This window comes from Corvus moneduloides, chromosome 26, assembly GCF_009650955.1.
Source record: "Corvus moneduloides isolate bCorMon1 chromosome 26, bCorMon1.pri, whole genome shotgun sequence".
Taxonomy (NCBI): domain Eukaryota; kingdom Metazoa; phylum Chordata; class Aves; order Passeriformes; family Corvidae; genus Corvus; species Corvus moneduloides.
In genome coordinates, this window is record NC_045501.1 from 5,207,972 (window position 1) to 5,220,481 (window position 12,510).

General features: G+C 62.3%; 1 protein-coding gene across 1 annotated transcript; it reads right to left on the minus strand.

The window, feature by feature from the left end:
• Window positions 1-1,332: 1,332 nt before the first annotated feature.
• Window positions 1,333-11,822, minus strand: LOC116435412 (vasoactive intestinal polypeptide receptor 1-like). The gene is made up of 13 exons (XM_032091734.1): window positions 11,550-11,822; window positions 9,717-9,822; window positions 6,820-6,927; window positions 5,702-5,811; window positions 5,420-5,517; window positions 4,835-4,967; window positions 4,086-4,239; window positions 3,521-3,581; window positions 3,081-3,147; window positions 2,885-2,976; window positions 2,561-2,690; window positions 2,253-2,294; window positions 1,333-2,069 (listed from the first exon to the last, which is right to left on the minus strand). Exons 1-13 carry the CDS (start codon window positions 11,616-11,618, stop codon window positions 1,977-1,979), a joined length of 1,263 nt encoding a protein of 420 aa, XP_031947625.1. The 5' UTR covers window positions 11,619-11,822; the 3' UTR covers window positions 1,333-1,976.
• Between the last annotated feature and the right edge of the window lie 688 nt (window positions 11,823-12,510).

Genomic DNA, 12,510 nt, shown 5'->3' on the forward strand with positions numbered 1-12,510 from the left:
GAAAGCGACCCTGCTGTGCCCGGGCTCAGCCCTCCCAAACACAGCCTCAGGATCGGTTCCGTTGGGAAAAATCCCTAAGATCGTGAGGATCTTTGGAAGAAATTCCTCCCTGGGAGGGTGGGCAGGCCCTGGCACAGGGTGCCCAGAGCAGCTGGGGCTGCCCCTGGATCCCTGGCAGTGTCCCAGGCCAGGCTGGACATTGGGGCTGGGAGCAGCCTGGGACAGTGGGAGGTGTCCCTGCCCATGAGCTTTTAGGTCTTTTCCAACCCTTTAAGATCCCTTTCCATGACCTTTTGCAGCTGAAGAGCCTTTGGAAAACCTTCCCTGCATTCTGAGGGTGATTCCCAGTCCCCTCCTGGACCCACACTGGGCTCCTGTCCTGCATGGAGGCCATGGGGTTCAGAGCCCAGCAAACCCCAGAGGGTCCTTTGGGGTCATTTATCACCCCGGAAGCCCCTTTGCAGCTGGAAATAGGTGCAAATCCAGAGTTTTTCAAAGTCCTATGGAAGCAGATGTTCCCAGTGAGCATCCCCCGGCCTGGCTCAACCCGCTGCTGCCCCATCCCTGCCAATCATGCCATCATCACTGATGATGGAGAGAGGTTCTGTTCACCTGAGGTCCCTTCCTGGCTGCAGATGGGGATTTATTTGACAGCTCTTGAGCTCCTCCGGAGGCTTCCCGGTGGTTCAGGATGTGCTGGCTCTGGAGGGTTTTCTAATGGAACATCTCCCATCTCACCCCAAAGCAGCTCTGGGGCTCCGTTCCCCTCTCAGTGCCCTCCCAGATGGGATCTCTGGAGATCCTGCAGTCTGGACAGGGGCCAGCGAGTGGGGTTTATTTAGGGAAGGACACGTGGCGCCACGGAGAAATGACAGCCCAGGCAGAGTGAGAAGCGAGGCCGGGATCGGGTGGCTCCAGTCGCGGGAGCATGGGAGAGGCCAGGAAGTTTGGGAAAAGGGCATCTGGGGCCTCTCTCACTCCTGGAGGCGCCGTTTGCCAGGGCAGGAGCTCAGTCTGGGAGGACAAAGGATGTTCACAGTGAGGGAACAGGGCCAGGCTGGGGGGTGGTGGTGGCAGTGCTGGCCCAGAGGGGACAGGGTACCCCAGGACCTCTGGGACAGCTCGTGGGGCTCTTCCTCACCTTCCTCCTCCATCTCCTCCCTGTGAGCTTCACCAGGCAGGGCAAGAGCAGAGATTGCCTGGGAGCTACTTCCAGGCATTCCACCATGGGCAGGATTTCCATCCTGCAGCACCCCCAGTCCCAAATTCTCCGGGTTTGTGGAGCAAACCAACCCTCTGAAAAGTGAGGCGGGACTTGAGAACGAGATTTTATTGGCAAAACCCTTCCTATCCCTGGAAAATGAACCCCAGGGAAGCCAGGGGAGTCCCATTCCTCAAGGGCTGGGAGAGCTCTCATGGCAAGGGAACAGCTCCAGCTCAATCAGACACGGGAGGGAGGGACGCGGGGAGGAACTGAGGCCACTGGGGGCTCCTGTGGAGCTGTGGGGTTTTGCCTCTCTCCATATCCTTCCCCCATCCCCAGGGTGGCTCCTGGCTGTGTTTAGGACTCTTCCTAGCAGGGAAATGATTTTATAAAGCAAGGAAGGGGGAAAATATCCATCAGTGAATCCCTTCAGTGTCGGGGCAGCTCATCTCCCTTCCAGTGCAAGCAAAACCCACCAGCTGTCCTTCGAAAAAGGGGTTTTGTGTCTCCTGCCCAGAAAAGTGGAGAACTTCCCTTCCCTTTGCCCGAAACTCTGCCCCGAAGCAAGGAGAGCTCCGGGTGGGTGAGATGCCACCACAGGGTGCCAGATCCACCAGCACTGAGCGGGCAGAGCCTCTCCCATGGCTGTTCTCACCACCCTCTGAGGGTGCCAGACCCAGAACTGCCAAAATCGGGGGGTTTGGGTCTTTCTGGGACCACAGCCATGGAGCTGCACCTCCAGCAGCTCCACTCTCCTGGAGTGCCGTGCCAGTCACGCTGTGAAGTCCTGGGTGGCCAGGTTGAAGACGTTGCTCTCCATGGACCTTTGCCACTTGCCCCAGTTCCTCCTGATCTCAGCCCGGACCTGCACCAATGCCACGGGCCGTGCTGGCACCCAGGGACACCGGGCAGCACCCAGCCGAGGGGGCTGGGGGGGCGGGGGGGCAGGGGAAGTGTCCCTGTGCCCATGTGTGGCTTTGGGGCACCCTCGGCGTGTCCCTGTGCCCGCCGTGGTGCCCGGGGCTTGGGGGGGGACACACGCACTCACCTCCCCGTTGAGGAAACAGTAGAGCAGAGCCACCAGGAAGCCCTGGAGAGGACAGGAGGAGCAGTTTTCACCCAGAGGAAGGGGCCAGACCCCTCTGTGCTCGTCTCCCCCCTGCCTTTACCTCCTCCCACAGCTCCGACCCACCCCAGGGCAGAGGAAATCAGTGCCAGCTTCTCCAGGCCCAGCCCTTGTGCCCTGCCCCAGGGGTTGGGGGACACCCTCTCCCAAAAGGGGCCAAAGCCCCACGTCCCCGGGGCTCCTGCTGGGGTTTGGGGTGGGAGCATGGGGGCTTCCCCTGCCCACCTCACCTGGTAGGAGCCGAGCACCAGCTCGAAGTAGAGCCGGGCGTCCACGCCCACGTGCTCAGGGAAGAGCGCGAACACCACATAGTGCACCCCGAAGAGGGGGATGAGGAGCAGCGTGGACTTGGTCAACCTCCTGTGGGGGGTGAGAGGGGTCTGGGTGCTCCTGCTGCCCCACCAGGCCTCCCCAAAATCTTGGTCTTAACCCCAAGTGGGTTCTGTGTGCAAGGCAGGCCTTGGAGGCTGCAAGATTGTCCTCTGTGCTCCTCCCAGGAGGGTCCCTCTGGCCTGGGAGCCCAGACCCCGGGTGGGCACAGCCCTGCCCCTTACAGGTACTGCTGCTTGTGGGTTTTGCTGAGGTCTGGGCACCGGATCTTCTGTGCCAACATCCTGGTGACGTTGAGGAAGATGAGGAAGTTCACCTGGCCCGGGAAGCCACGTCTCAGGCTCTGCACAGCCCCTGGCTGGGCCCCCGGCCCTGTGGGACCCCTGGCTCGGGGCTGGGACTCGCAGGGAACACACTCACAAATATGGCCAGGAGGATGGGAGCCTTGATCACCCACCAGTACGGGCTGGAGTAGTCATCCCAGCACCTACGGGACAGGAGAGGTGGCTCTGGCACCCACTGGGACCTGTGTGGCCCAGCTGTCCCTCTGCCACCTCTTTGGCCAGCCCCCTGCCCCCTTTGCACCCCTCTTGCCCCGGGACCCAGCAGAGAACAGAAATAACATTTCCATAAAGTGCTGGCCCCGTCCTCCCCTCCTGAGCCAAAGGTTCACCCCCAGGACTTGGACTGGGACACGTGGCCAAGGTGGCCTGGAGAGGGCTGAGGTGGCCTGGAGAGGGCCGAGGTGGCCTGGAGAGGGCTGAGGTGGCCTGGAGAGGGCCGAGGTGGCCTGGAGAGGGCTGAAGTGGCCTGGAGAGGGCCGAGGTGGCCTGGAGAGGGCCGAGGGCAGCTGCTCTTACCCGTGGTTGTCGTACTGGAGCCTGGTGATCACCCACACCCCGACTGTGACCATGGGGACACCTGCAAGGACAGGACACAGGCAGGGATGGTCCCTCCAGTGCTCTGGGGGGTCCCTGTGCCACCCCTCTGTCCCCAGAAACGCGTGTCCCGGTCAGTTCTGGATGTGGCAGGAAGGTAACAACCTTCCCACCTTCTCCAGGAGAAGGAAATGGTGCCACTGATGGCGCTGTGTCTGTGTCACCTCCCGGCCACCCTCCTGCCCCCGTGTGCTCTCACACCCACCCAGCGCCTGGCATGGGTGTTCCCAGCCCCGGCTGGGTGTGGGATGAAGGGAGGACCTGTCCTGGATCAGGCCACGCTTCCCCAGCAGCTCCAGGGGCTGGCAGGAGTGGGTGGGTGCCCACCAAGGCCAGCCAGGGACATGCTGGGGTGGGGCCGTGCTGGGAGCAGCCCATGGGACCTCAGGCTGGCGACTTCTGGCCAGGTGGGTCTCGGATCTGGCCATTCCCAGGTGGTTCCTGCCCGTGGATGTGCCGGGGGTGTCCGGGGTGTCCCCACGCCCACCCCAGCCGACGAGGACGTAGCCCCAGGTGTAGCTCCTGTCGCAGGTGAAGGTGAGCAGCAGCAGCGTCTGCAGGTACAGCCCCTCCACCAGCAGCCAGTAGAAGTTGGCCAGCACTGAGTACTGGAAGAAGGCGATGGCTGCTTTGCAGGTCACCTGCCAGGGGAGGAGGGGGACGCTCAGGGTGCACAGAGCCTGTGCTGGGACACAGGGGGTGTCACCCTCCCCATGCCCCTCCTGAGGACACCTGTGATGACCTTTCAGTGATGACCCTTCAGTACAGCCCCAGGGACTCTGCCCCAGTCCCTCACACCATCTGCACCAGGTTCTGCTCTGCCTGTGCCCCACGGGCAGGTGACCACGGGCTGGTTTTGTGGGACCTTTAAGAACCCCGTGGTTGTGTCCGTGGTGCTCTCGGTGTCGTATCCTCACTCAGGGGTTCCTGTTTTGATTGAAAACCCCAAATCTGAGCAGTACCTGGTGCTGCTGGGGTTGTGCTGAGCTTTGGCCCCACTGGGGACACCACTGGGGACACTCAGCCTGAGGCCAGGGGCAGCTTTGGGGACAGAACCTGTTCCCTGTGCAGACAGAAATGCAGAAATGCTGAACCTCCCCACGGCAGGATTTCCTCCACCTCAGAGCCTCTCTCTCTCCTCTTCCATACAAAATCCACCCCGAGCCCCACCAAGCCCTTCCCACGAGCTCCTGCTGCTCTCCCTGCCCCGTTCCCAGGCTGTGGTTTGGGATTTACCGTGGACATCGTGCAGTGGTCGATGGACTCATCCGAGAAGAGGACGCCGTCCTTGATGAACACGGCGGTGGCCCGCAGGATAAAGGAGGTGAAGAAGTGGATGTGGATGGAATTCCTGGTGCAGTGCAGTTTCCTGCAGGAGGGAGGGATGGGCTGTGCCCGAGCAGGAGCAGAGACGGTGCTTTGGTGTCTCCTTCCCTGGCCGGAGCCCAGCCCAGGGGTCACTGCTGGTGATGGTCACAAAGCCCTGGAGAAGTTTTCCTGCTCTAAAACCAGGAAGGACGGGGCTGTGCTGTGCTTGGGGCTGCTCAGGGACAAGGGGAACATCCCAGAAACCTCTGGAGAGCCCAAATCTGCAGCACAGGGAGATCTGCAAACCCAGAACTCGACAGGGCCACCCGAGGGTTTGGTCTGCGCCACCAGAGAAGGACAACGCTGCCGTTCCTCTCCTGCCTTCCCGGTGGTCCTGTCGGCAGGGATGGATCCTGGCTGCTCTGGGAGGGGACAGGCCGAGGGCAGCCACCCCTGTGGGGATTTATCCCGTGTCCCTCCAGCCCCTGGAGCTGGAGCAGCTCCCAGCCCTACCCGAAGCAGGAGAAGATGCCGATGGCCAGGAGCAGCGCTGCCAGCGACGTGGAGTAGCCGCAGGTGTAGAGCACCTTCATGGTGACAAAGTGGCCTCTCTGGAAGGGACAGCACCAGCGGAGTGAGGGGACACCGACTGGGAAGGGCTGGTGTGGCACAAGCAGGGAGGTGACAGCCCTTGCCCCCCAAGGATGAGGCCAAATGGGAAAACCCTGGGAGCATCTCCGTGTGGGGAAGGGGAACGTGGGGACAGCTCCCCGCAGCCCCAGGGGTCCCACGTGCCGTGGCCTCGGTGTCGTTGTTGCTGCCGAGGGTCTCCAGCCGGCAGGCGCTGTGGTAGGGGGGGCTGGGGAGGCTCCATCCCCACTCGGTGCAGTTCCTCTGGATCAGCCCTGCAGGACAGGGAGGGACCTCAGGGGAGCCGAGGGTGTCACCTCTGGTGGCATCCCCAAAGTGCCCGGCCTGGGACAGACTGGGACAGCAGCGTGGAACCCAAGTGGCCCGGCTGGCCCACCCCCACTGGATCCCATCACTCCCTCCTGGGTCCCATCACTGCCCCGTCCTTCCCAGATCCCATTGCTCCTCCTGGGTCCCATCACTGCCCCGTCCTTCCCAGATCCCATTGCTCCTCCTGGATCCCATCACTGCCCTGTCCTTCCCAGATCCCATTGCTCCTCCTGGATCCCATCACTGCCCGATCCATCCAGATCCCATCTCTACCCCATCCCTCCTGGATCCCATCACCCCCTCTGGCCCCGTGCCTGGAGCTGACAGGAAAACTTCGGGCAGGGTGTGAAAACAAGCACGGATCCCTGCAGTGGGAGGGAATTGGGAACTGAGGCTATAAAATTGCTCATTCATCCTGTGAGGGCCCCATCGAGCCTCTCCCGAGCTGTTCCTACCCCAAAGCAAACATTTTCCAACATTTTCCAAATTACAGGAGTAATTTCTTTCTCCGAGGAAGCGCTCGGAGACTGCGGCAGCGCTCGGGTGCTCTGGGTGGGGTCTCCACCAAGAGGGGTGGAGGCAGCTCAGGAGCCCTGGGATGGTGCGTGGGACAGGAGGGCACCAAGCAGCAAGGGAACCGTCCTGGCGTCACCGGGATGGAGGGTGAGGCCCTCCCACAGAGTGATCAAAGGATTTGCGGACTGTCCCGGTGTCACCAGGATGGAGGGTGAGGTCCCCGCGGGCTCCACCCACACAGGGATGGAAGGATTTGGGTCCTGCTGCGGCAGCTCCCTGGTTCTCTGCTTTTCCCAGCCCCTGCCTGGACTGCAGTTTGCTGCAAGGACATTTATTCTGGAGGGGCAGGAGCTGCGGGGTCAGGGCTGGGGTGGCACAGGGGTCCCAGGCAGGGTGGGTGGGTCCCGCGGGAGGAGCGATCCCGGCTGGATTCAGACCTTTGGAATTCTTGAAGACGTGCAGGATGTCAGGACAGGCGACAGCTCGGGACTGGCCGAGAGGCAGGGCGGGCCAGCAGCTCACCCCGTCCCACTCCGTCGGGCAGCCTGGGGGGGAGGGAGGGGACAGCTGGTGACACCGGGAGGGGACGTGCGGGTGACCCCGCAGCCCCGGCCCCGCGCGGCTGCAACCGGGACCATTCCCCGATCCGGGGCCGGGCCGAGCCCCGCGGGAACCGGGACCATCCCGGCTCCGGCCCCGGGAACCTCCTTCCCCGCCGCTGGGACCCCCTCTTAGCCCCGGACCCGGCGTTTCCCGGGGCTGCGTCCGACCGAGCTCCCGTGGGAATACCCCGGGTATGGGCTGGGCTGGATTTGCCCGTGGCTCCTAAAATAACGCAGATTTATGCTGGGTTTTTGCACCTGGAGGCTCAGCTCAGCTCGGGACGCGTCCCCACGGACAGGAGAGAGCCGTGCAAGGCTCTCTGTGAGTGATCAGCTTAAGCAGCTTTTGCTTCCCTCTCCAGCACCGATTTCCTGTTTAAATCACTCTCCAGTTTTCTTGGGAATGAGCACGGCCAGGCAGACTCGGGGCCTGGATGAATCTGTGACAAGGACATCCCATGCCAGGCCAGCTCCTGTCCCAGCACAGCTCTGGACCTGGCAGATCCACATTATCCACCCGGAGCTCACCCATTCCCAGCCACGGAATGTGGAACTGGACAAGGCCCCTGAGTTTCCTCTGATTTCAGCCTGGGGGTGTCAGTCCAGGCAGGGAGGGATTTGCATCCACGGTGCCAAGGTGGGGATTAATTTTTGCTCTGGAGAATCAGGGAAGTGAGCAGAGATTGGGATCATCACTGAGAGCGGTCACTTCTTTTCTTGGGGTTGTGGAATCAGGGAATCCTGGAATGGGTTGGGCCAGAGGGACCTCAAAGCCCACCTAGTGCCAGCCCTGCCCTGGCAGGGACACCTCCCACTGCCCCAGGCTGCTCCCAGCCCCAATGTCCAGCCTGGCCTGGGCACTGCCAGGGATGCAGGGGCAGCCCCAGCTGCTCTGGGCACCCTGTGCCAGGGCCTGCCCATCCTCCCAGGGAACAATTCCTGCCCAATCTCCCATCCAGCCCTGCCCTCTGGCACTGGGATCCATTCCCTGTGTCCTGTCCCTCCATGCCCTGTCCCCAGTCTCTCTCCAGCTCTCCTGGAGCCCCTTTAGGCCCTGGAGGGGGCTCTGAGCTCTCCCTGGAGCTTCTCCTCTCCAGGTGGACACCCCCAGCTCTCCCAGCCTGGCTCCAGAGGAGCCTTTGGAGCATCTCCAGAGCCTCCTCTGGAATTTGTAGCCCCCACAGCCCAGAGGATGCCATGGAAAAGGTGCAGGGAATGGCAGAGCTCTGCCATGAGGAAAGGCTGGGAGAGCTGGAGGTGCTCACCTGGAGAGGAGAAGCTCCAGGGAGAGCTCCGAGCCCCTTGCAGGGCCTAAAGGGGCTCCAGGAGAGCTGGAGAGGGACTGGGGACAGGGCATGGAGGGACAGGACACAGGGAATGGATCCCAGTGCCAGAGGGCAGGGATGGGTGGGATATTGGGCAGGAATAAGGAGATCCTAGAGGCCTCCTCCCACCCTGTCCATGGGATCTGAGCCCATCCTCGGGTCACGCTCCCCACGCTGGCACAGGCAGGGAAAGGGGTGGATGCAGCTCGGGTGGGCAGGGGGGCAGCAGGAAGCCCAGGATTGAATCCAGATTTTAATTCTGCATTCCTGCTTCTCGGATATTTTCCTGCAGTGAGATTCCTTCCCCTTGGCTGGCACAATCCGGGCTGCAGAACAGACCTTTTCCAATCACTTTGGCTTTTCCCTGCTAAGCTGAAGGATGAATGACATCTCTGCAGAGTTACTTCAGCAATTACGCACCTTCTTCTGCATTTATTGCTTAATTTTTCCATTGCTGTGAGATGAAGCCCCTGGAATGACGCATTCCTTATTCTCCAGGTGACAATTTTTGCCCGGGATTTTTGGGCCATTCTGCTTTTGGATGGAAATTGAGACACAATTGAAGAAAGGATGTCCAAAAGCAGCACTTGAAAATTGGGTTTTCAGTGGGTGAATTGGTGAATTGAAAACCCCAGACATGGGAAAATGGAGTTGCTCAGAAAATGTTCGGCAGTAAAATTTCCTGAATTAGGAAGGGGAGCAGGTGTGGGATGGTGACACCGTGGAGTGACCCTGGTGCTGGTGGCCACAGCCCTGGCATGTGGGGGTGGAGGGGGCTCCAGCACTGCCATATTCCATGAATCCCTCCCTGTGCGGGTGAGAAACCTCAGAGCCCCTTGCAGGGCCTAAAGGGGCTCCAGGAGAGCTGCAGAGGGACTGGGGACAGGGGATGGAGGGACAGGACACAGGGAATGGATCCCAGTGCCAGAGGGCAGGGCTGGATGGGATATTGGGAATTGGGAATTGTTCCCTGGGAGGATGGGCAGGCCCTGGCACAGGGTGCCCAGAGCAGCTGGGGCTGCCCCTGGATCCCTGGCAGTGCCCAGGCCAGGCTGGACATTGGGGCTGGGAGCAGCCTGGGACAGTGGGAGGTGTCCCTGCCAGGGCAGGGGGTGGGGCTGGGTGGGCTTTGAGGTCACTCTGACCCAAACCATTCCCTGATTCCCTGAATCCACCAGGACTGAGTCCCTGCTGCTCAATCCCCCCTATCCCATTCCAGCAGCGTTTCTGGGGCTCTCCAGGAATTCTCCTTGACCTTTGCCTTGGTGCTGCTCTCCATTTTCCTGGAAATCCCTGCTTTTCCTCATCCATTCGTGCTCTGCAATCCCCTGCCATGGATCACCCTCCAGGGACCCCTCAGGAATTCCTCCCTGCTCCCGAGGGAGCTGATCTCAGGCTCAGCCTCACCTTCCTGCCCAGGGGTTTGGCTCTCGCTCCGGATCCTCTCCAGACATTCCGCTTCTCGCTTCTGGAAGTGGAGGACGACGGAGCAGTCGGGATGAGTCCCTCGCACCTTGGGAGAGGGGGAAAGGGCAGCCAGGACAATCATGGAGCTGTGGGATGGGTTGGGTTGGAAGGGACCCCAAATCCCATCCCATTCCATCCCCCCGCCATGGGCACCAGCACCTCCCGCTATCCCAGTGGGATGCGGGCATGGCAAACCCCGCATTCCCAGTTCTGGTGATGGGAACACCAGGGAGAACGTCCGGATCCCAAAAATGTGAGAGCTGTGGTGGCTCAGTGTGCAGGGATTGGATTGTCTGGGAATCGCCACTTTGGGATTTGCCTCCTCAGCTCCCAGCTGGAGAATGGGAGACTGAGGCTGAAGTGAGAGCAGGCCAGGAATTCTGAGTGCCAATTCCTGAGGATCTGAGCCTATGCCCGAGCCTATTCCCACCCGTGTCCATTCCCAAGCATCCCTGCCCAGGGCGATGCAGTGGGGGCTGCACCATCCGGATTCAGGATGTCTGGGCCAGGGATTTGGGGCCCAGACCTGGGACTGGGGTGCCAATTGTTTTAGGTGAGGGGGCAGAGATGTAAAAGCTGGAGAAACAGAGGGATGAGGGTGGATCCATGAACTTCCCAAGGGAGAGGAGCATGGAACATGGAGCATCCCTTGGCTGAGCCCTGCCCTGCCCTGTCCTGGCTCTGCAGCCACTCCTTAGGGTCCCTTCACCTCCCCCAGGAGATTTTGTTTCCTTTTCCTGCTGAACACAAGATTCCAAGGGAATTTCCAGCCTGGAAAAGGCATTTTGGGGATGGCTCCGGGCACAGCACCGGGAAGGCCCAGGAATTCCTGCCAGTGATGGAGGACCTGGATGGGGCAGAGGGGTCTCAGCCCCTTTTGGCTGCAGAGCTGCTGGGTTTGACTTGCTGTTTATGGCAGCAGGGCCTGGATGCTGGAGCAGGAGCAGGGAACGTGCAGGGCTCCTTCCGAGCTCCCTGCAGGGCAGGGAGTTCCTGCTGTGCCTCAGTTTCCCCCCAGAAGGGGCCTGATGCCATCGGTCTCCTCTAAAACCCTCCAAGCCTCCAGTGCTCCCACAGCCCAGCCTTTTCCTTTTCCTTTTCCTTTTCCTTTTCCTTTTCCTTTCCCTTTTCCCTTTTCCCTTTTCCCTTTTCCCTTTTCCCTTTTCCCTTTTCCCTTCCCTTTCCCCCCTTCCCCTGGAGCAGCCTGGGTTCAGGGGTGTTTCCCTCACTCTGGCAGCACACCCACCCCCATGTCCCCCCCATTCCCGCAGGGATTTGGTGCCAGCCGTTCCCACGGCTCTGTCCCAGGATGGGGAACACCCATGGCTGTCTCTGTGCCCTGCATCCCCTGCCACCCCAATCCTTGTGCCTGTGGATGCTCCCCAGGGAGTTTGGGCTCCTCCGAGGGGTGCAGGACCTGGGAGTGGTGTGGGATGGAGGATCCGTTCCCACGGGATCACCCCTGGGATCTGAACCCCTGGGACCTCTGCCCTGAGCGCTGCCCGGTCCTGCGGGGTCCCAGCACCACCCTTGGCACCTCATTGTCCCCAGGAGCTGTGGGAAAGTGCCCAGGGGGGGCTCGGGGCGTCCCCCGGGTCGGGAGCACAACAGATGGGATGGGATGAGATGGGATGGAATGGGATGGGATGGGATGGGATGGGATGGGCAGCTCCCACCCTGGGCAGGAGGACCCGTCACCGCTCCCGGGCCCTGGGGTGGCTGGCGCTGGCGGTCCCCCCGCCCTGTCCCCGCGTTCTCCCCAGGGCCACTCACCTGCAGCGTGGGGAGGAGCAGCAGGAGCAGCAGCGAGCGGGGCCGGGGGGGCTGCCAGGGACCCGCCATGGCTGCACCCAGAGCGGTCCCGGCTGTGTCCCCGAGGGGTTGGGGACAGCCCGGCTCCTCCTGCGTGACCCGGGGGTGCCCCAGCACCTTCCTCCCCTCTCCCCCTTCCCTCCCCAGCCCTGCCCCGTGGCCCTCAGGACCCTTCCCTGCCGCGGCTCTCGGTGCCGCCCGGGTGTGGCTGTCCCCTGCCGCTGTCCCCCCCTGCCGGGGCTGTCCGCGAGCCGGGATGTCACCGCTCCGGGATTTGGGATCTGGGATCTGGAGCTCCTCCCTCCGCTCCCCTCCCCACGCCGGGGTTGGATGGAGCAGCTCGGGAGGGACCCCCAGGCTGGTCCTGCCCCCCAGGCTGGTCCTGCCCCCCAGGCTGGCTCTGCCCCCCGCACCCACCGGCGACACGGGACCCGCGGCTGGGCCCCGGGGCACGCACAGCGGGGACACCGAGCCCTTCCCGGCTCCCTGGGTGCGGCCGGGCTGGAAAAGCGCTGGAGAAAGGCTGTGGGAGGTGGGGGCGCAGCCGGGATGGGGTGAGGGGTGCCAAGGGTCACATCCGTGCCCAGGCGGGGACAGGGACGCTCCTTCCAGCCCTGCCCAGCGCGGATCTGCTGGCCCCAGGGTGACCGGCAGCGCTGCGTCCCTGTCGCAGCCCTGTCCCCGTGCCCACCCTGCCTCTCCTCCGGGGACACCCCCGAACCCCTCCCCAAAACTCCCCCTTGCCCAGAAAGTCCTGGGATGGGCTCTGGGGGTGTGACAGCCCCACCCGCTCCTCAAAACGACCCCAACTCTGCCCAGCTCTGGGTTTGGGGTCATGATTTTGGGGTTTTGGTGGGTGCCGGGTGCGGTCGGTGCCAGAGCAGAGCAGGGTTTGGGAGACCCCAGGAACAACCTGGGATGG

Bases quoted from the DNA above. Each gene is read 5' to 3' on its own strand.
- LOC116435412 (XM_032091734.1), bottom strand. From the start codon at position 11,618: ATGGCGGGTCCCTGGCAGCCCCCCCGGCCCCGCTCGCTGCTGCTCCTG. The intron at 4,968-5,419 runs GTAGGGCTGGGA...TCCCTCCTGCAG, and splicing joins GGCATCTTCTCCTGCTTCGG to GAAACTGCACTGCACCAGGA. The intron at 3,582-4,085 runs GTGGGCGTGGGG...CTGTCCTTGCAG, and splicing joins CTACGTCCTCGTCGGCTGGG to GTGTCCCCATGGTCACAGTC.